Source organism: Xiphophorus maculatus, chromosome 16 (genome assembly GCF_002775205.1).
Source record: "Xiphophorus maculatus strain JP 163 A chromosome 16, X_maculatus-5.0-male, whole genome shotgun sequence".
In the NCBI taxonomy this organism is placed as follows: Eukaryota; Metazoa; Chordata; class Actinopteri; order Cyprinodontiformes; family Poeciliidae; genus Xiphophorus; species Xiphophorus maculatus.
In genome coordinates this window covers 945588-968982 of record NC_036458.1, presented here as the reverse complement: position 1 = coordinate 968982, position 23395 = coordinate 945588, and the positions used below count along the sequence as shown (strand labels likewise).

At 39.4% G+C, this 23395-nt stretch overlaps 1 protein-coding gene and 1 long non-coding RNA gene across 2 annotated transcripts; one reads left to right on the top strand and one right to left on the bottom strand.

Moving 5' to 3' along the window:
* Positions 1-1253: 1253 nt before the first annotated feature.
* Positions 1254-7067, bottom strand: LOC111611572. Its single transcript, XR_002754088.1, has 3 exons — positions 7029-7067; positions 6883-6940; positions 1254-1307 (listed from the first exon to the last, which is right to left on the bottom strand). It is a non-coding gene; the product is annotated as an uncharacterized LOC111611572 (long non-coding RNA).
* Positions 7068-7453: 386 nt separating this feature from the next.
* LOC102236715 (somatostatin receptor type 5-like) lies at positions 7454-19379 on the top strand. The gene is made up of 2 exons (XM_023348357.1): positions 7454-7667; positions 14797-19379. Exons 1-2 carry the CDS (start codon positions 7461-7463, stop codon positions 16324-16326), a joined length of 1737 nt encoding a protein of 578 aa, XP_023204125.1. The 5' UTR covers positions 7454-7460; the 3' UTR covers positions 16327-19379.
* Positions 19380-23395: the final 4016 nt, after the last annotated feature.

Below are 23395 nucleotides of genomic sequence, written 5' to 3'. Positions count from 1 at the left end.
TTTTAAACTAATTAGGATTATAAACTAAGATTAGTACACTAATTGATCACTATTATTAACTGAAACGTGTAGAATTGTGTTGAAATGATTTCTGTTTTTTGAAGTGAATTGGTGCTAAACAAACTGAACTGAATTGTGCTGTTTTGTTTTGCTGCTTCATTTTGATGATAATCTTCTGGTAATTTCTCCTCCGTCGTGTTTCATGGTTTCTGGATCATTTCCAGCTGCTGCTCGCCGCAGCTGTTACTCAGGTCCTTAATCAGCCTCACCTGTTCATTGTTCGCTGATCAGCTCCTTATCAGCAATTTATAAAAACCCAACTCTCCCCAATCAGCTTCTCTCTGTGTAACTTGTTTTTCTCCTGTTTGTTTGTCAAAGTCCAATAAATCTTTATGTTTCTGTTGTGTGATGGGATGGAAACATGTTGGCAAATTCATCCAGAAATCAGTTAAAACTGCTTATTGTAAAATCTTAGTGCCAAAATACTGAAGAAGTTAAATGAAAAAAGTGAAACATGAACTCAAAGTTGTTTCGTCAAATATCTGTTGCTTCGTCTTGTTCAGATGTTTGCAGGAGTTTGTTGAAAATTTAAAATTCATTTCAAGTTTTCCATCTTTCACTGGAAGCTAATTTTCCAAAAGAAGAAACGGCTGATGCCTTTTAAACAATACGCTCCATCATTTTCTGCTAATTCATTTTAAGAAGCAGCAGTTTTGTTCCAGAATAATTTAAATTAATCTGAAATGGTTTGAATCTGGATCCTAATCTCTTAAAGAACTGTTCAAAAAGTTCATTTATTGTTGCTTCTGTTTTAGTTTCTTCAGTTTCTCAGGAAAATCTGAAGTAAAAGAAAAACTTTATGAGGAATAGATTATTTTGCCAAAGTTATGAAGCTGTATGAAGATAAATTACATAAAAAACATGCAATAAAAAGCTTTTACAGGCAGAAGATTTATTTAACAAGTTGTAACTCACATTCAAATATTGATCGACCATTTGAAGATTAAAACTGTTCACAGAATAAAACCCAGAGCTCAGATTTAATTAGCAGATCAGCCTTTCTGAGAAACTTCAACTTGACATTTGAGCCGCAGCAGCAGAGAGAAACGATGATGATGATGAAGGTGGAAATTAGACAAAGGAGAGAGAGAGAAAAAACAGAGAGAGAGAAAAAAGAGAGAGAGAGAGAGAGAGGAAGAGAGAGAGAGAGAGGCGCACTTATCTGATCAGAGCAGCAGCTGCTGCTAGGGGGGATCAGAGGAACATGGCAACCCGCCTCTCTTTCACAACATAGCAGAGAGAAGCACCTGAAAACACACACACACATTAACACACATTAACACACATTAACACACCCTAACACACACACATTAACACACACCATGGGCGTAGGTTTGGGTACGGCACCGACATGTCCCGACCAATATTCAAGGGATATAAAATAGTCCCGACCAATTTTTGCCATATTAATTAAAAAAAAACATATGTATCTTTTAACAAAAACAAAAAAAAATAAACGAAAATCTACATTGATTAGTTTAATATTTCAATATGCTACACAGTGGTAGCATTCATTTTAAAATTCGCTGTTATGAACTATGACGACCCGCTATTGGCTCACAGAACGTGGATCTTCGTTCTTTGATTGGCTGCAGGAACGGAAGCTTGGTCCACGATGCTGACAGTGAACGGGTCTCCTTCTGAGTTTCACTTTTATTATGAGTCTCCATGTCACCACCAAAAAAGAAAAGGACGACAGACATTAGAAGTTATTTCGCTACCTCGGCTGTAAGTACAGTGAGGGGACCCATAAGTTAGATATCTATCACGCAACGCATTTGTTGTAAAGTCCGGTGTTTAGTAAGGTCAGCACTGAATGTGAGGTAGAATAGGTCTGTTAATTATGTAATACTTTTTCACATAGGATGCTCAGACAGCAATTTTATAAATCTTTTTTCCTCTTAAATTCATAATATCTCAACAATTGGATCTTTTTCCTGAAGTGCAAGAAGTCATTTTTTGTTCTTATCTGCAATTGTGTTTGTTGTATAATCAGTAGATCCAGAGGATATTTCTTCAAGAGATGATCTCAACTAACTCCAGTAAAAGTAAAAAAGTATTTGGTAAAAAGTTTACTGATCAAATGATCATTTAATATTTAAAGATTACATCAAAGAAACTTCAGATAATTATTTCTGACTGCCTGAGTTTAATAAAGCACAGTTGATAAAATCAAATGTTTTATATGTAGGGACAAAATAAATCCAACATTTTTTACAGTTTTCCTTTTTTACACAAAACAAACAGAAAATTTTACTAAACAAAATGAATCCAAATGATAAAAGCTGAGAGAACAAACTGAAGTTTGGTTTTTACAGTTTGCACCATTTGAAGTAGAAATGAATCCAGAGTGGGCCGAGAGCAGCAGCTCCTGCTGCTAGCAGATGTTAGCGGAGGCTAGCTGATGTTAGCGGATGCTAGCTGATGTTAGCGGATGCTAGCTGATGTTAGCGGATGCTAGCTGATGTTAGCGGATATCTCCATTTTCTTCCTGGTTTGGACGCATCAGGGTAACTTCAGACTCATGACATTAAATTTTAGCTGAGATTTTTTTAAATTTAACAAACCAGGAAACTAAAAACTTGTGAAGAAACTAAGAATCTTTCCACAGCTGAACAGAGATGAGATCCGTTGTAATCCTCACCGCAGCTCTTCCAGCTCTTCTCTTCATATTTTCTCTAATCGGTTTAAACTCTAAATGTTTTTGTTTTTTCTCAACTTTGTTCCTTGAAGCCATTAAACAGCTGAAGGTTGCCATGGAGACTCGTTAAGACGAAGTTTTATTTGACCCTCCTGTCATCCTTCACCTCTGACTCGTCCACTGCTTCCACTGCCAGTTCAGAAACCAGAATCGTCTCCCAGTTTGGAGCAGGACTGTCTGCTGGTAGAGGCAGCAGCAGCTGCAGCAGCTGCAGCAGCTGCAGCAGGTTTCTGTTTCACTGTTTCAGCTGCAGCAGCGTCTCCATGAACGAGCGTTAGATGTTAGGAGGGAAACTTTAAGCCATGGTGTTGAATGACTGTGTGGGCCGCGCTTCGTCCAATAAAAGCCACACGCAGCAGAGATGCATGCTGGGAAGTGGTGGGCTGTGTCTGACCTTCGGGTCGCGGTCGGAGGTCTTTCCCCGCTGCGCTGAGGCTGATAAACGGAAAACTGGACTCAGAAAACTAAATCTGAGGATTTTACTCTGTTACTTGAGATTAACAGACCAGTTTACAGCTTCATCATTCAGAAGAAGGTTTTATTTTGAAGCTTTATTTTTTAACGAGATGTTGGATTTGAGCCTCATAGATTTTGGTAATTGCTGACATGGCAGCATCATGCTGTGGGAGCAGATGATTGGATCTCTGTAAATTTACCCATGCTGCTTTGCAGCTGTCCTCTAATGCAGGTCATAACGTGTTTTCAGCCATCTTGAATTTGGTTCTAATCTCCAAACTTACATTTTCCTCCTCATTAAATCTTTGCTCAGGTGATTTTTGATGTTTGGACTCCAAAATAAAATCCTCTTCATCTTCAGCTCAGTGTTTTGGGTCAAACATTATCTTGTAGTTTTCCAGATTTTCTCCACATTGATTAAATAAATAAATATAAATGAATAAACTCCAGTTGCATCTGAAGGAAAGTAACCCCAGAGAATCATGCTGCCACTGCCGTGTTTTACTGTAGGTATGTTTTTGTTCAGTATCGTTTTTAACTGGGATCTAAAATTCAAAATGGACTTTTTTCATCTTTTTCTATTTCCATCTGGATCTTCTGCTCCTAGAAACAACCCAAGTGTTTCTCTGGCAATAAGTTAATGATATTTGGTGGAAAATGAGTCTTTTCAAAATCCTCCCAATAATCCAGTCACAACTCTTCGTTACCTAGCAACCAGAGCAACGCTCCAGTACGTTTGGTCAGCTGGTTTTCCTGCTGTGTGGCTGTACAATGGCTGCTGGAAAACACAAGACTTTTGTTGTTGACTCATCATCCAGAAACCATTTGCATGGATTCTTGTTGTTTGTGCAAGAGGCTCCACTTCTGCTTTTCAAAGATGTATGGTTGTATAATTAAGCATTTGTTAGGATTCTTAATCAGGTAGGCCCTATGAGGGCCACTGTACAGAAAAAAGAGTAAATTACTGCCAAAAAACTCTGAAGTTTGTAGAAAAAAAACAAGAAAATTTCAAAAGTCAAAATGTTTAAACTTTGAAACTCAAAGTTTCAAAGCTTTCTAGAAAATGTCTGAGATTAATTTAATAATTTCTGCATTTTTTAGCAGAAAATTTCTGCTCCTTTTTAAAAATCTTTTCTGGCGCTGACACTCCGCCAGTTTGCAGCCATTTTGAGTTGAGTTGGGGGCGTGGCCAGCAGCAGCTTGATTTAAAGTGACAGACGCCCTAAAACATTCTGACTGAAATCTCATTATGGTTTCGTGTAGAAACATGTTTTGTGTAGACCAGAGACTCAGCCTCACCTGTTACAGGAAGCAGAATTTCACCTTCCAGGAAAAGTTTCCCAAAACTTCAGCTTTAGTTTCATTTGACTGAAGCAACATTTCTCCAGTTTTCCCAACTTGATCAAATCCATGAACCTTTTCGGATCTTGTGATTTGACAGAAATGCGGTTTAAAGGCTGCTGATCTCACTGGACTGGATTGGTTGGGTTGGGTGTGATTACAGTCCAAACCCAGCAGGTCTGAGAATCATAATTAAACTGAAGGATTATGAATGCAGAAGCAGGAACACGTTTCGATGATGGATGGTCTCACGCTTTAATAAAAACATCGGTTGTTTTTGTCGAGTCCCTGAAAGCGGCATCCTAATTATGTCTCCTGTGGATGAATTAATAAAAACCTAATATCCAGGAAAATATGAGGCTGTTGACATGTTTGCACAGAGATTCAATTAAAAGCAATAATCAGACTAAAATTGCTTTGGGAGCAGCGTTCAACACAAAGTGCCTTTGTGTATTGATTATGCCTGGCAGAGACGTTTTTATTAGATGCTCTTACAAAGTCAGAGCAATATCTGTTAAAAGGCTCCAACCTGATCAGACCTCATTAGAAATGTCTGCAGAGTTCATCCTGCACAAACAAACCAGGAAAATGCAGAACAGCTAAAGTGGAAGCAGATTTAAAGAACAAAAAATACCCCAACAATCAAAAAGGTAAAGAGAGAGAGAGGAGGGATTGTTCTGTTGGAGGAAACAACACAAAAACCTGATTAAAGTCCAGCAGCAACTGGTTCCCCTCCTGGCCTGTGGGGGCACTGCACCAAAAATCTCTGAAGACACTGAGAGCAACTTCCTTCTTCACCAGGTGGAAACTAAATGGAGGCGTCAGATTTTAGTGTTGGAGGATTTCTCTTTAGTCTCTGACTAAAGACCAGGAGCCATTTCTGCTGCTAGCGCTAGGCTAGCACGTTAGCTTTGCTTGTATTTACCCAGAATGCCCTGCGCTGGAGTCCACTTCCTGCTTTTGGAGCGGTCTGAAGCGGACCAGAGATACAGATGCAGAACCAGAAGTAAAGTTTGTTTTTTAATGATTAAACTTCAGTTTGTGGTTTCAGCAACATCTGGAGAGGAAGAGGAGCAGATCATAATCAGAGAATCGATTCAAAATATCGATAATATCGATACCAAGTTGGTCTCAGACTGATGATAAGATCGATACATTAGTGCCAGATTCACTGTAAATTTTCTTTTCTTTTTGTAGTTTCTCAACTACAAAGATTTTGCTTTGATTTTTCAAATGATACATTTTTTCACTATATTTACAAAACAATAAACACAAATGTGTTTTATTTTACTGTTTATCATGTAAATATAAATATTATTATTTATATTTTGTAAAATCATAAAAACTTTATCTATGGTCTGTTTTTGGTTTAAACAAAATCATTCAAAAGAAAAACAATAAAAGCCAGAAGGTCAGAAGTTTGATGATATATCGGATTAATATCGGTATCGGTATCGGCATCGGCATCGGCGATAATGGTCCTTTATTTACTTCATATCGGATCGATATGAAAACATGCAGCATCACAGATTAATGAAAACCTTCATAATCCAGGATCAGGTGAAAGCAGACAGGTGTGCAACCTGCTTCAGAGATCTTCTATTCATGAAGACATCTCACTCCCACACACCAGGAGCATTACTAAGTCTGTAATTAAAAAATGTTAATTAAGCAACAAAATAGTTTTATTGTTATCATTATTACAGAAAACTTTGATTTTTACAAAATGAAGAACTGAAGCTGGTTCTTTATCTTTTGAATGAAACGCAGCAGCTGCTGCTGCTTCAGGTTCAGGGTGGAAAATGATCATTTATGCTCAGAAATAAGTTTCACTGAATTCGTTTCCTTCAAGGGCGAGACAATTCATTCAAGCAACGATAATAATTATTTTTCTTGAATCATGGCGCATTATTCCTGCAAGGTCGACATGAAGGTACAGAAAACATCTGACGCTCCAGAGAGTGGAAATAACCAGAGAGGAGCTGATGGAGATCAGGAAAGAGAAGTTTGATGAATTATTTGGGTTTTATACCAACAGAACCACGTCTCTGATTTAATGTGTGGAGCTTAAAGGATTTTAAAACACAAAAGATTTCCCAGTAAAAAGACACAAAGAGCAACTGGAGAGCAGAGAAAACAGTGGAGAAGTTTAAAGCTGCTCATAAATCTCACCCACAGCAAACTACGGTGGTGGCAGAATAATGCTGTGGGCCTGCGTTTCTGTGGTAAAAGTTAATAATCCTGGAAAAGATTTTAATCTGGAAGCTGAAAATCATTCAAAGTCTAGACTGAAATTAATCTGAGAATGAGACTAAAACATTTACCTTCAGATTTTCTCCACCAGTCGACTGAACTTCAGCTGCTGCCAGAAACAGGCAAAGACTGAAAAGACACATTATCAAAACACAAATTCACACCACACTTTTCAGATTTCTGTCAGTGAAAATGTTGTAGATCATTTATCATCAACCTTTCCCATCGCTGTTCTTTTTCTGTAATTCTGTCCCATAAAACTGAGCTGATGGTTTGGAGGTGAAATCATTTCGACTCCCAATTCCAGCTCTGAGAGTTTGACTCCCAAACACCAAGCAGTTTGATTTTAAGATCCGTCAGATTGGAGCCCAAGAGCCAAAGATTTCTGATTTCTAAACAGGAAAATAGTTTCTACATCCAACCAGAGAGGATTTACCGTTTCCCCACGCAGAGACCAAAAATAAACGGGGCAGAAACGAAATTAGAGGGGTAATGGTGGTGTGTGTGTGTGTGTGTGTGTGTGTGTGTGTGTGTGTGTGTGTGTGTGTGTGTGTGTGTGTGTGTGTGTGTGTGTGTGTGTGTGTGTGTGTGTGTGTGTGTGTGTGTGTGTGTGTGTGTGAGGGAATGCTGCAGCACCTGAGAGGCAGACATGCAGCTGAGCTCCTCCCACCGCCTGCAGCAGCAGCGCTGTTACCTAGAAACCAGCCGGAGCCGGAGCCACCAGCGGGCGGAGCAGCAGCACCGAGTCCGGCTGCGGAGCGCCGAGCGCGGCGTGGCGGAGCGCGATGGGACCGGGACGCGCCTGGAGGTCTCTCCGGTCTCCCCGCTGAAAGCCTCGGAGCGGCAGCGCCTGGAGGTGAGCCGGAGTTCAGGGAGGATTTCTGCTGAGACTCATTTCATCACAGCTTCATTCAGGCAGCGCAGGCATCAAAGTTTATGAGACTGAAAATAATCATTAAAAAATGAATATAAATGAGTTAAATTAGCTGGAAGATGCGCAGAGACAAAATGATAAATGTTTTGCTCTCATTTCCTCCGTCATGTTTACATTTTTATATGTTCATTTATCATGTTTTGAGTTATTTTATTTGCATGATTTTTGTTCCTCTTTGCTGCCATGTTGTTTTTAGCATCTCAATGCTCACAAGGAAATATTTAACTTTTAATATTTGTCATTTTATTACATGATAAATTTCCTTAGATAATTTTAACACAAACTTATCAAATAAACCTGACATGATGCATAAACATACTGTAATAATAAAACATTATTATTATTATTATTATTATAATTATGAGTTTTAAAATAAAATCTGTGTAAATATATAAAACCTAACTCTCTCATGAATCATATAGTATAAAATATGATAAAATCTAAAATTCTGGATTCATTTTAGTTTATGTCTAAATATTTTGATGTTTCTGGCTGAACTCAAACATGAAACATTAAAATGATTTCAACAGATTGTTACTGAGCAGCAGATGGTGACTGACGTCTGACAGAAAGAGCTGTTTCCAAGCAGATTAACTGAAGGTTCAGTGGAAGGAAAAAGTGTGATTGAGGGGGAAGCTGAGGTTCTGCAGCTTTCAGAAGATTGTGAAGTTAATTTATTTCAAGGTTTGCAGCTGAAGTCATTAAAAGCTTTGAAATGATCCAGAGTTTATTCATCATCGGCTGCAAACATTTACAGGAACTCAGAACGATGAAACTGTTCTGTGGAAAAATCAAAACGTTTAATAAGAGCCAACCGGAAGAAAAATGGAGAAAATAGAAAAAATCAAGCAAACTGCTCTGTGCAGCTCCTCTGCAGAACCAAACAGCTTCCTGTTCTGATTGGTCGGTGAGGATCAGCTGATTTAACGGGTCGGTTCTGACGAATCACATCAGATCCATTGTCGATTATTTTGACAATAAGAAACTGATCAGATTCAGATCCTGGATGTTACTGGGATGGATTTGCTCTTTAATGGGGAATCATGCTGTTTCTCACACACACACACACACACACACACACACACACACACACACACACACACACACACACACACACACACACACACACGCACACACGCACGCACGCACACACACACGCAGAGTTGTGTTTTCAGAGTAAATGTGGTTCTTCTGCTGTGATGAACGAACTAATTTCACCAGGTGGCGCCGTTTTCTCCTCAGAGGTGAAAAACGTTTAATAATCAGATCTTTAAGTTAAACAACAAAGCAAAACATGATTTGGACGCAGAGAGATGGACAGGCGGCATAAAACCGATTTCAGTGAGATTCAAACATTTTCCTGATGTTGCTTTGAGCAGGAGCTTCTTAAAGAGACAGAGACCCAATTTCTAGGCATCAGATTCGGCTCCAAATGAAGCCAAATTTCTATACAAGTATGTTTCAAATGTACAGTTTGACTTCAGTCTGGTTGTCTAGTCAAAGTCTGGACCGCTTGGAGAGGTGTGAACGCTAGTCGACCTCTGACCTCTGGTCCTCCAAAACTTGGTCTGAGTTCAGTTGAAGTGAACTCTGGTTCAGTTTGAATGTGAACACCAAGCGGACCAGAGACTGCTCCTAAAGCAGGAAATGGACTACAGCTCAGGGCATTCTGGGTAAATATAAACAAAGCTAACATGCTAGCCTAGCGCTAGCAGCAGAAATGGCTCCTGGTCTTCAGCCAAAGACTAAAGAGAAAAATCTGACGCCTCCATCTTGTTTCCATCTGGTGAAGAAGGAAGTTGCTCTCAGTGTCTCCAGAGGTTTTTGTGTGGTTTCCTTCAGTGGTTCCTGGTGCAGCGCCCCCACAGGCCAGGAGGGGAACAGGTTGGTTTGGGTCAGAACCACAGCAGCTGGAGGTGGAGCAGATGGTGGAGTTCTGGTCCCAGTAGAACCGGGTCGACCGGACCATCAGGAGGGAAAACAGCTTTAGTGTCTGAACTGTTAGAAGATGCAGATAAAAGATTTTTCAGAGAAAGTCTCAGTTTGCTGTTAATCTGTTTACAGCTGAGCCTGGTTCTGGGATTATCTGCATAATCTGTGAAATCATTTTAAGTCTTTATCTGCACCAACATCTAGTTTATTCCTGTACAATTTCTATTTTTTACTCAAGTATCTATGTACTTCATTTTACTTTATTATTGATCTATTTTACAACTTAATTTGGCATCTAGTGTTGAAAAGGAGAATCTCTGGATCATCTTTAATCTGTCAGATAATCTGTGTAAATCCACACCAGGGTTCAGAGGAACTGTTTCAACTTTCTGCTGCTGAGTTTCTTCAACATGTTTCAGTTCATGAATTCAGTTTTTCAGGTTTGGATTTTACTCTGCAGCTTGTCAGAGGAGTGTGAGTTCAGATTCCACCATTTATGATTTATCTGTGTTTGAAAAGAGAGGAAAACGATGCAGAGATGCAGCTGTGAAGCAGCGCCGCGTTTTCCAGGATTTAGATCATTTCCACCCCAGATTCTTTCTGGAAAAAGTGAATTTGTTTCTCAGCAGGTTGAGCTTCTGGCTGAAACTGGAAGGTCATGAAGGAGGAGGGGAACCGGCGCCTCTCTGGTTGACTCTGACCCGTTTGCTTTGAGACCCGGTGAATCGGCTCAGCATCTGGAACTGGTTCAGGTTTCCGTGGCGACAGACGAAGTTCCTCCCACATGAAGTCTGTTCACACATGGCGACGCAGCGAGGAGCGTTGAAGACGCGAAGCGGCTCAGAAATCTTCCTCAGCCTCCAGCGTCTCAGCTCACCGGATGTCCGGTTGTCGGTTTAAATCCCGTCAGGATCGTCGGTTCAGCCTGGTCGTTTTCACGTCGCGTTGATTCCATTTATTATTTCAAAATGCAGATTATTTGTGCAGACGGGCTTTAGCTGAATCTGACGGTTTTATGAAGCACTTTGTGGTTTGATCTGTGAAAAGTGCAAATAATTTTTTCTTACATTAAGAAATGAATATGAGCTCATGGCTTTTTAGGAAATAAACTGAAAAACCTAAAGTTGATCAAATCTGATAAATGTCCAATATTTTTAAAATGAATTATTATTATTTGTTGTCAGAGTTTATAGATTCATAAATATTCATTTAGGTTTTTTATTTTTAGATGAAAACAAGTTTCAAAACCAGGCTCATATTTTTACATACTGTTAATATTTCATAATGTTTAGTTTTTCCTCAGGTTGAGACTCTGCAGTCATTAACTTTGGTCTGAATTATTATTAGTTCATCTAAACTGTTAATTTCTCAGGTACGACTTTTAATCTCAGCTCACAAATTATTTTCTTTACAATCCAGAATCTTAAAGTTATTAATTTGTATGTTTTTTTCTGATTAATGGTCAGAACGATCGATAGAATCATTGATTATTGAAATAATCGTTGCAGCTCTAATGAGCAGCGTCTCCACCAATCAGGACGCTTCATGTTCTTCTTCTGCTTCTAATCTGGGAGTTTTCCAGCATTTCTGCATTTCTCAGATTTATTTTTATCTCAGATTTTTGTTTGTTTGTTTGATGTTGACATCAGATTTATCCAAATGAACCAGATCCAGCAGAACCAGCAGAAAACGGCCGGAAATAAAAAATAATCTCATCTGATTGGAACAAATTTCAGACACAAAATCTTTTGATACTTTTGCTTCTTCTGGAAATAACTTCAACGTTTTATTGAGGTCGATGTCTCGTTGTTTCACCAGCAGGCGCCTGGAAACAGAAACAAAACATTTCTGATGCTGGAAGTTTCATAAATATTAACTTTCTGAAGTTTTTATTAAACGTTTCACATCATCAAAGAGAAACAGAAAACCTGAGGAAATACAAACAGATTTTAGATTCTGCCTTATCTTATGATTTATTTGTGATTTTGGTTCAGACTCTTCTGGAGTTAAAACAGTTTAAACTGCGGTGCCTACTTCATGCTGCTAGGCAGGTTCTGCTTAATGCGCCACAAAATGTTATTCATCTATCAATAAAAGTAACTTTTATCTGAGTAAAATATGCAGATTTTGTTCAAATCATTCATCATTGAAACAGAAACAGAGAAAATCGTGTTTGAAACATTTTCAGCGGAAACGTTTGTTATTATTTCACTTAGAAACGAAACATTTTCATATAAGTGGAATTATCTGCCATTATTTTTATTTGTTTCTTATTGACTGAAAACAAGCTCCTTCATTATTCTGAAATGTTATTTGCTAGTTTTGTCTTATTTCAAATGATAAATTTACACTAAAACTAGAGCAGAAATACTTGGTAATATTAGATTTTTTACAGTGCAGTCTGGATGAATCCATCTGAAAACACGAGCAGAAAGCAGATCTGACCCAGAGTGAACTGATGAAACTCTTCAAACAGCCTCTGACCTCTGACCTCTGACCTGATGCTCATGCTCAGCCGTCCTTTCACATTTCACTACTTTATAGCATCCAAACATTTTTACATCATAAAGACATAAAAACCAGTTACAGACGTTTTCTCAAACTGTGACGGACGATAAAATCGCTTTTCATTCCTGTACAAAACGAAGAATATTAAATATCGTCTCAATGTTCCCAGAAACGTCGTTTATGAAAACAGTGAAGCACGGCGGTGGCAGTGTGGTGCTCTGGGCTGTTTTGCTGCTTTTTGAGCTGAAAGTTGTTCATTTTGTTTTTGCTGAATTGATTTTACAGAAACATCAGTTATTGTTTTGGCTGTATGAACTGAGATCAGAGCGGAGCAACGACCAGGGCAGCCATGTTGAAACGCTTCGTCTTCACCGGACAGCAGTGGGATGACGGTAACCATGGAGACGGGTGGTGACAGGCGGTTGTCAATTTGTTTTGACAAACTAAATGTAATAAAATCAGCTAAATTTAGTCTGAGATATTATTTCCTCTGATTGGGTCTCCAACATGTGAGGAGCAGCACTGAAAAAAATCCCGTCATTTTAACTACAGGATGATTTTAGATAATAATAAGTAAATTCAACCTTTTGGATTTCATCGTTCTTCTTCTCTTTAGTCTGAGAGGCGACTTTTTGTTCTCCTCTCTCAACCGTTTCCACCGGGGAAAAATCCATCTGAATTAATTTGGTTTTGTCTGATTTATGATCCTCCGCTTTCTCTCCTCTTGGTTTCCATGGCGCCCAGATTTGGCACATTTAGTGTAATCACAAGAAACTGGAGATTATTGAAAATGGTAGAGAAATCAGAGAGAGCGTTTGAGTTGAGGAGGAAACGGTTTGATGAAAACCTGATTTGTTTCTGAAACGTTGATTCATGGCAGCAGGAAACGAAAGTTTAATGTTTTATTTATGTTCATCTGCTTTAATCTGAGTAGATTAATGATTTTCTGTGAGTTGAATAGGAAGTTTTCACCAGCAGACAGATTGGAAATCATTAACTGTTGATTTGTTTCCAGCCTGGAGAAACTCAATTTTTATTAAAAATATACATTTACTGTAAACCTCCGAGACGTTAGACGGCAGGTTTGAACATTTACTGACATTTCTTATCTTTTCTTCTTTCTACTCTGGGTTTGTTGTTGACACTGAGTCGTTTTTGCAACTGCAAATAATATAATTATGCTGGATCTGTTACAGAGCTTTAATGTAATGAGTTTGTTTCTCGTCTGGTTCTCTGAATCAAAGTTATAAACTGATTCTAAACGAAACGCTAAACTGCTGCTGGAAAATTGTTTAATGAATGTTATGATAGCTGAGAGAGGAAGAGGAGGAGGGAGGAAGATGAATTTATAAATCTTCACATCTTTACAGAGAAGAGAGAATAAAAATAAATAATTTCACACAGAAATGGAATATTAAATTCTTAAAAACACCAGCAAGCAGCCATGCAGAGAAAACGGATAAAATGGGTTTAAATTTAAATCAACAGTTTAAAGAAATGATTTCAAATCTGAAGCTCTGAAATATTTAATCATAAAATCAGTTTATATAGAATAATTTTAAAATGAATCATAAAACATGTTGGAGGAAGAAATGAGAGGGAGGTGACATGGGGGTTGGTGTTAGGATTAGGATTAGGGTTAGGGTTGGATTAGTGTTGGGGGGTTTTGGGGGGGTGAGGCTGACGAAACGCAACAGACTGAGATGAGACGGTGAGCAGAGCATAAACAGGCTGCCTGGAAAACTAGAGCAGTGGTTTGAGCCCGACTCCCCAACATTAACTCCACTAAATGAAAACTTAATAAAGAGCTTCTGGTTCTGGTTCTGGTTCTGGTTCTGGTTCTGGTTCTGGTTCTGGTTCTGGTTCTGGACTCCTCCAGGCTCGTCTCTCTGACTTCAGTTTTCTGTTTTATTTATTATATAAATTTTCTGCCTCCTCATATTTTCCATATCTGCATCTATTTATTAATCTGGTGTTTCTGCTGCTTTTCTGCAGCTTCTCCAAACTGCCGGGCTTTAATTGCTCCACGTTTATCTAATCAGCAGTGATCATCCTTCCTGTCTGCTTCCACCAGCAGGCTCACATGGTTTATAGTTTGGGTTTTTTGGCTGCTAAATTAAAATTGCTTCTTGACTTGATGCTGAGAGACGAGATATTAAAATCTGGGAGAAATGCTGCCGTCATCACAGCTTTAACAAGATCTAAACCCTTTACACTTTATGGCAGAAAAAAGAAAGAAATGTTCATATGATCAGATTATTGTTTGTTTCATGTAGAGAACATTTCAGCAACAAGTTGAAAATATCATAGAAACATCAAACCGTCGCTAACAGAGAAACTAACAAACATTTTTTGTTGAGTTTGAGATAAAAATCATGGAAACACAAAACATGATGAAATATTGGCATCATGTCGATCGAATCTCTGCTGGGATTAAATGAGTTGAAATCTTTTAAAAATGAAATTATCAGAGATTTTCTTCTGAATGTTTAATCTTGCCGTATTTCTCAATAACTGAAAGCTCTTGATGTCATGTTATTCATGTTATTCATGTTATTCATCTTTGAACTGGATAAAGCTGAAGTTTAATTATTCGTCTGCTTTTCTTTAGACCGGATCTGGATCTGGATCTGGATCTGGATCTGGACCTGCTGACCTTGGAGAACAAAGCCGATGTGAATCAGACCTGGAGGAAAATCCGCCTCTGGTTTTCCGTCCAGCGGAGCGACAGCCGCGTCTCAACATGGGGGGCGCCTCGCCGGGCGGGGCCGCGCCCAGCGTCCCGCTGTTCCTGTTCAACGACAGCGACCAGAACTCGCTACTCAACGCCACCAACTCCACCGCCCTGGACGGCGCCGGGCCCAGCGCCGCCGCCGTCCTCATCCCGCTGATCTACGTGGTCGTCTGCGTCATCGGCCTGGGCGGCAACACGCTGGTCATCCACATCGTGCTGCACTACTCCAAGACCGAGTCGGTCACCAACATCTACATCCTGAACCTGGCCATCGCAGACGAGCTGTTCATGCTGGGCCTGCCCTTCCTGGCCGTCCAGAACTCGCTGCAGGCCTGGCCCTTCGGACCCTTCATGTGCCGACTCGTCATGACCGTCGACTCCATCAACCAGTTCACCAGCATCTTCTGCCTCACCGTCATGAGCGTCGACCGCTACCTGGCCGTCGTTCACCCCATCCGCTCCTCCAAGTGGCGGCGCCCTCCGGTGGCCAAAGTGGTGAACGGCACCGTGTGGGCTCTGTCCTTCCTGGTCGTTCTGCCAGTGGTGATCTTCGCCAACATCCAGAAGGCGGGAGGAACCTGCAACATCAGCTGGCCGCAACCGGCCAACATCTGGAGGGCCGCCTTCATCATCTACACCTCCACCGTGGGCTTCTTCTGCCCGCTGCTCATCATCTGCCTCTGCTACCTGCTCATCGTCTTCAAGATCCGCAGTTCGGGTAGAAAGGTCCACGCCACTTCAACCAAGAGGCGGAAGTCGGAGCGGAAAGTGACGCGAATGGTGGTGATAGTGGTGGCGGTCTTCGTCTTCTGCTGGTTGCCTTTCTACGCACTAAACATCATCAATTTGCTGGTGTCTCTGCCGTCGGACTACCAGGGCCTTTACTACTTCGTGGTTGTGCTCGGATACGCCAACAGCTGCGCCAACCCCATCGTCTACGGCTTCCTGTCCGACAACTTCAAGAGAGGTTTCCGGAAGGCTCTGTGCCGCTCCACCAGGAAGGTGGAGAGTCACGAACCGGCGGAAAGTCCGCGGCAGCAGGACGAGGGGCGGCGGGCGCTGCTGCCCAGGGAGAGCCTGCGGCGGGCCGTCCGCCAGGACGATGACGACGAGGAAGATGCGTCTGAAATGACTGAGATCTACCAGATCACCCACAACGGGAACAGCGGCTTCCCGCCTCAGGCCGCGGAGAGAGCGGCGGAGAGTCCGACCCCGGACCGGGGCGACGGCGGCGGGGAGCCCAGAGGGAAGGAACCGGCTAATGGGCCGGCCCTCACTGGGTCGGTTCTGACCGGGTCGGTTCCGACAGTCCCGCTGCTGCTGAACGGAGCCAAAAACGGAAGCGTGAAAACTCTGCCGGAGGAAAACACGGACCAGAGCGCCTCACTGGAGATAAGTTATTTATAGTGTAAAGTAAGAAATAAAAAAAATAACTTAATATTCATTCAGTTCGTACAGTCTGTATGACTATAATCTGTAGATGTTTGCATATCTAGATGTATAACTGTGCCTTTATCGCTCTTTAGTGTTAAATGTTGGTTTGAACAGAAAATATGAGGAAAATTCACTAAACCGTCTGAACTAAGGGAAAGGATCGATACCGATACTGGGCTGGTATCGCCGATACGTTTCTCTTGAGATGTCATCATTATCACTGAATATCTTCAATAGTGGTATCATATCTATATATCTATATCTATCTATATCTATGTATCTATCTATATATATATTTGTAAACATTTAAAAAGTATGAAATCCTGATCTGAAATTGAAAAAGTGAATTTTTCATATTTGGGATTTTAATGCGCTGGTATGAACTCTGTCAGCAAATTCCAGAAATGTCCTGTGAGAGAAACTGGAAATAAAAATATTGATTTCATCAAGCTAGTATCGATCTGACACCAATACTCACCTTGGTATTGATAGTATTGGTATTTCGATCGATAAAAACCAGATTCCTCTTCTCCAGCTATAAGCTTTCAGATCTGCAGATCTAGATGTGATTGGCTGCAACCTGCTGAACTGATGGAAACGTTTGTTTCTTTATTTAGAACAATAATGGGAGCAAAACCTGCAGAAACAATAAAAATATGTCGTTGCTTTGTGAATTTTCCTCTTGTTCATTTTTGAACTGCTTTGTTTTGTTAAATCTTTGTCAGGGTGAAAAGTTGCTATTTTCTTTTTTTTAAAACGTTGTAGAAAGATCATCAGAAAGTAAAGTTAGCAAACAGATTTAAACTTTAACAGTGAAGCTTCTTCATATGTAATTTAACTCCTAGACTCTTCTGATGTTTGTTGTAATATTTTCATGGATTTCTCTCGTTTTGTTTCTGTTTTCAGATCGATTTCTGAACCGCCTGTCAGAGCGTCTGACGTTAACGAAAGTCCTTCACAGTTCAGTTGTTGCAGCTAACGCTCTGAAGGTCAGCCTTTAAAAGGCTTCAGGAAGCAATTTTACATCACGGTGGCACTTTAGCACATTTGGAGAAATATTTCTTTCATAAATAACAGGTAGAAACAGAGTCCCTGAGTCAACAGTCAAATTAGAGGAATTTCTTGTTTTTCTTTAGAGAGCGATGCTTTTATGATTCTCATTCAGAACAAATTTCACATTCCAGTTAGAAAAGAAAATCCAGAGAGAATTCAAAACATCTTTCTACTTATAAAAACTTGGCTGCGCAGACCACGCCCCCTAGGCCATGCAGACCACGCCCATTGGTTGCAGGCCACGCCCCCTTGACTGCGCAGTCCAGCTGCATGCTCTGCAAACTCTCATGTTCTCTGCAGATTAACTTCTGAGATGTCTGGAAGATTTTATTGCAGAACGATGAAATGTTTAATTTAGACCAGAAAGTTTTAAGGACTTCCTGTTTCACCAAAAGTTCATTTATGCGTCAAAAGGTGTAAAAAAAAAAACAACTTTTTCTTAGTACCAAACAATCTACAGACATTATATATTATCTGCTGTTGATATCATTGTAACTATGTTTTCCAGTTTTCTGTCCTTTTAGCTTTTTTAACCTTTGAACTCATCAGGCTACATTAATTTTCCATCAACTCTTATTTTTAAGAACTGAATGTTCATTAGATAATCACAGATATTTCAGCTTAGATTGGTGCTGTTTAAAATGAATCTATGTGGCTTTTTGTTGTGTTGTTCAGTAGGTTCGTTTCTTGAAAGCGAAGCTGTAATTTGGATGTTTTTCCTCTTCAGGTCAGACAGTCGCTAACGAGCTGCTGCATGTTATTCAGTTGGTTCACATTGAGACACATTACGGTGTAATCAGAGCGTCTCAATCAGCAGCTTTAGGTGTGATTCACATGTTATTGTTCAGCAGATGAGCCTGGCAGCGTCACAGCTCCAGATCCGGTCCGGTCCGGTCCGGTCCGGTCCGGTCGCTGCGTCAGACACTGAACTAGAATGAAACAGCAGCAGCATGAAAACATTCAGCGCCTCAAGCTGAAGAAGAAAAGGCCGAGAAAGTTTGATTCCCAAACCAGAGAAATGTCAAAACATGCAGGAATAAGCAGGACAGAATATTAGCATAAAGGTTCTGAGTTTTCAGCCACTCAGATTATTTATTATGGCAAAAATTAGCAGCAACTAGTTTGAGTTTCTCCAGTGAAAAGTGAGTTAGGATATTTATAAAGTATTAGTCCATGACATATGATGATCATATTTAAAGTTATGAGATTTAATGTTCATGAGACGCAAAGTCAGAGCTGTCAAATTTATTAAATAAAATCTCAGATTTTAATCTCGTAATCATTATTATCTAACAATGATATGATATAAATATAGCATTATGAGATGTTATATTTATTGGTGTGACTCAATTAAAACAAAAATTTAGTTAATTAACAGGGTCTGCAATTAATTAATTGCATTTTAGTCAAAAACATACAACCATAATATATTGTCAAAATGAGCAATATTTCAAAATAAAAACACATTTTTGCTGCAAAATGATTAAATAAACAGACATGTGAGCTCAAAAACAAAGATATTTATAGTTTTTAGTCTGATCTCCAGATTGGAGCAAAGAGTTTCAGGAAGTCCTGATCATTCATGGAGCTTCTTATGCTAATGCTAATATTAGCATTAGCTAATGTTAGCATTCCGATGCTATTTTAGCCTTGAATAGATTCCCTGCTAGGCTAACTACTTTTATTACAACTTGAACCAACAACAATCTTTTCCAGCGTCCAATCAGATGCTTTAGAAACAGAAATTAACCCCTAATGGACCAGAGAGAAGCAGCTTCATCCTCCATCGCTGTTAGCGAACGTAGCTGTGCGTCAGGTTTAGGGACGTACCAGAAACACAATACAAAGGTTCCTGCTCGGGATTTTTGTATGTAAAATAACATTTGTGATTAATTGTGTTAAAAAATGTTAATGCGTTACATTCTGTGTGATTAATTAATCGAAATATTATCATTAAAGTTACTTGTGCTTTACTTAACAGGGTGGATTTTTATTATTATCATTTCAAGATGAAAGTTTTCAGTCCTTCAGAAATCTTTTAATTTATGCAACAAGTTTTATTTTCTGAGTTTAGAAACGTATTTGGAAGAGTAAATGTGTGAAGAGGATGAAGAAAAGACTAACTCTGTTTTTATCAAAGAATATGACAAAAATCATCTGTCACAGTCTCACTCTCCGGCCTTTCATTCATGACTTCAACAAGAAAACGGAGCTGGAGCTAAGTGTGCAACACACACACACACACACACACCCACACACACACACACAGATCTCTACAAACTTCCCAGTCAGTCAATGGCGTTTAATGTGCCTGGAATGATGGTTTTATGCTTTTCAGTTGATCTCTGCAGAAAGGTGTGTGTGTGTGTGTGTGTGTGCGTGTGTGTGTGTGTGTGTGTGTGTGTGTGTGTGTGTGTGTGTGTGTGTGTGTGTGTGTGTGTGTGTGTGTGTGTGTGTGTGTGGGCTGTTTACTACTGAGTGTGTTCAGCTATAAATACTGTAGTTCTTTATTAGACTTTGCTGCTGTGACTCCGTCTGCCTACCAGCTTCAGCCACATGAGACACACAGCCAGAATCAACTTCACTTAACGGGATGTTGCTCAATTTTTAGTTTTGTTTTTAGCAGAAGCATGACTGGAACACATCAGCTCGTCTCTAATGGAAACCAGTCAAACAGACCAGTTCTGTTTGGTTCCCTACTGGTTTACCACGGTGTTTTCACAAATTACAGAGGCTTTTAAAATCCCTGGTCCACTAATGCAAACAGGGTGGAAGTTTTTATTGCTTTGAGAGTTGAGAAATAAACCTGCACCTCCTCTGAAGCGTCGATGGAAGAGATTCCCAGTAAGATGGAAAAGATTCCCAGTAGGACGGAAGAGATTCCCAGTAGGACAGAAGAGATTCCCAGTAGGACAGAAGAGATTCCCAGTAAGATGGAAGAGATTCCCAGTAGGACGGAAGAGATTCCCAGTAAGATGGAAGAGATTCCCAGTAGGACGGTTTCTGCAGCCTGACTGACTTTAATTCCGAACTGTTTTGTTTTCGTTCCGTTTCTGCTGCAGTTTTTCCATTCAGGATTCATGGAATCAAATGTTTTTGTGAATCTGCTGTTTTCAGCTGGAGGAGAGATTACTGCTCTCTGGAAGAGACGCAGAAAAATAATCAAATATAAAATATAATTAGGAGGATAAACCAGCTGAGACAACAAAAACAAAAGAGAGGCAGGAGGAAAAATAATCATGCAAATCTGAGCAAAATGTAAATGATGAATAAGACACTAAAGTCCAGATGAAACCTGAGCAACACAAACAGTGAGAATGAGAACGCTCTCATTCCTCATACAGCTTTTATGTTTTAGCCAATTAAATATAATAATAATAATAATAAGTGTCAGATACAAGAAGACAAGTAAAGACTTTGACATTTCATGTTTTAACAGACATTAAGTTGAAACATCTGACAAAGTCAGAAACTGGTCATATTTTAGGTTTCAGTCTGCAGCCTGCTTCGGGTCAAAGGTCAATATGAAGAGAGCTGGACGTTTAAATCTGAGCTGTTTCTCTGAACAACAAGCAGGATGGCAGAAAATATGAATGTTTGTGATATGATGAGTCAACCAGGCATTAAAAACCATCAGAATTACTCAGCAGATCAAATGTTAATTCATGCAGGTTTTTCTGCTTAATCTAATTAATATTCAGTTTTACTGTTTGTTCTTTCACATTCAGTCAGATCAATATCTGACAAAAACAATCTGCCTGCGGGAATGTATGGCTATATTATATATCTAATATTAGAAAATAGTTTATGAAATGTTGTGATGGAGGATTAATGAGTCAAAATGAGAAAACTCAGTTTAAACAGATTGAATAAAGAATAAGAAGCTAGAAACTAATTTAGTGATGATAAATTATCCCAGAAGTTATTCTGATAAATGATAATATTGCTGTTTTGACACCATTTTCAAGTAATAATATATAATAATTCATAATAATACAAGAACAGATTCCCAAACTTCAAACTGTAAGAACATTTAACTCTGGAAGTGGAAGACATTTTAAATATCCCCAAAAAATTAAAATGAATTATAAATTAAACAAAACAATCCTTTAAAAAACATTCAGTTGAAACTAAAACTCCAGATGGAAACTTTTACCATCCACAGCAAAACGATAAATCATGTTTATGGAAATTATTAAGGTTGTTTTATCATGAAATTCATTGCTTATTGATTATTGATTATTGCGACAGGCTTATAATTATCATAGTTATCGATAGCTTAAGCAGAATTACAAAGAACAGGACAAACTGCCTAAAGACGGCTGGTTTTTATTTTGAATAAATTTGCAAAAACATTAAAATGTCATAATTGGTGTGTAGAAATTTTAAGATAATTTAAAAGAATTTGGAGAAAGTCTGTAAGATAGCAAAATGTGGAGAAACTGAAACGTTGCAAATACTGAATAAATACTGAATTATAAATAATTTAAAATAAACTATTTTTTCCATCTAAAGAAACTGGAAGGTTTCTTTAAACGCTGCTGTTCTGAAAACAGAGAGCAGCTTTTCCTGCTGCAGCTTTTCCTGCTGCTGCTTTTCCTGCTGCAGCTTTTCCTGCTGCAGCTTTTCCTGCTGCTGCAGCTTTTCCTGCTGCAGCTTTTCCTGCTGCAGCTTTTCCTGCTGCTGCTTTTCCTGCTGCAGCTTTTCCTGCTGCAGCTTTTCCTGCTGCTGCAGCTTTTCCTGCTGCTGCAGCTTTTCCTGCTGCTGCAGCTTTTCCTGCTGCAGCTCTGTGAAAAGGAAAAGGTCAGCCTGCTCTTATTGAGTTCTTCTGTTTTTATTTTCCAGATGTTTCCATGTAACTCAGTGAGACGGTAAAAATAACAGCCACATATCTACAGACACACCAAGCTGAGCGTCTGCTGTCACATCCCTGAGGGACGCCCAGCGACATGTTTGATGGGAAATCAGGTTTAATCCTAGAGCTGCTCTAGGATTAAACCTTACAGTCACAGAGATTCTTTGACGTTTAAGCAAAGACTCAGCAGATGTGCAAACATGGCAGCATCATTAATCACCTGAGCGCCGCCACAGCATCCAACAGGAAGCCGCTAAGACGCACGACAAACCCAGACGCTTCATGTCAGACTCTGACCTTTCAGACGCATGAGCAACGTTCCACTTAGACAGACTTTTATTTTGTAAATGCTGCAGCTCCTGTTGAGAACAAACAGAAGGAAAATAACAAAGCAACTTTTCAAAATGTTTACAATATCTGCTTCCAAAAAGATGCTATAAAAACTAATATTCATATTTGTTTCTTCTTTTCTTAAACAACTTCTGCCTTTCTCAGAACCGTAAAACATTAAAAAATTTTAACTGTGTAACTTCTTTGTTTTATTAGTTGCTCCCATTGAACTCCTTAAAAAGAGATTTTTAATCTCAATGTGATTTTATTCTGATTAAAGAAAAATACAAATAAATTAAGTATTAAGTGTTTGTCCATTACTCTGTGGTTTGGCTCATCTGAAGAACATGACAGAACCAGACTGCAACCAACCTGCAGAGAGGATCATTAGGGCTCCATCCAGGACTTTTACAGGTCAAAGGTCAGGGAAAAGCCAGCTAACGTCGCTGCAGACCTCAAACACCCTGGAAACAATCTGTTTTGGTTTCCCTGCAGGCTGCAGGCTAATGAACAGCCTGAATCTCTTACTACTAAACACTGAAACAAATATTTCTCTACCACAACAATCCCTCTATTTTTCTTTATATAAGAAAACAAAAAAAACAAGTTGATTCCAAATACATGATCATATTGTTCCTTAATCCTTATGTCATACTTTATGTTAGCACTCTTGGTACTTTAAAACTGAAGTCAAATTTCTATTATTCATGGATTTTCTGCCCCCTAGTGGTAATATCTGCTGTCTACAGCGCCGTTAAAAGCGGAGGGTTTATTATGTTACCATTGCAACTGTTAAATTAATTA

What these genes read in the sequence shown, in the direction of transcription:
- LOC102236715 (XM_023348357.1), top strand. Translation starts at nt 7,461, where the DNA reads ATGCAGCTGAGCTCCTCCCACCGCCTGCAGCAGCAGCGCTGTTACCTA. An exon ending in CGGAGCGGCAGCGCCTGGAG is followed by an intron (nt 7,668 to 14,796) that starts GTGAGCCGGAGT and finishes GCTTTTCTTTAG; the next exon opens with ACCGGATCTGGATCTGGATC.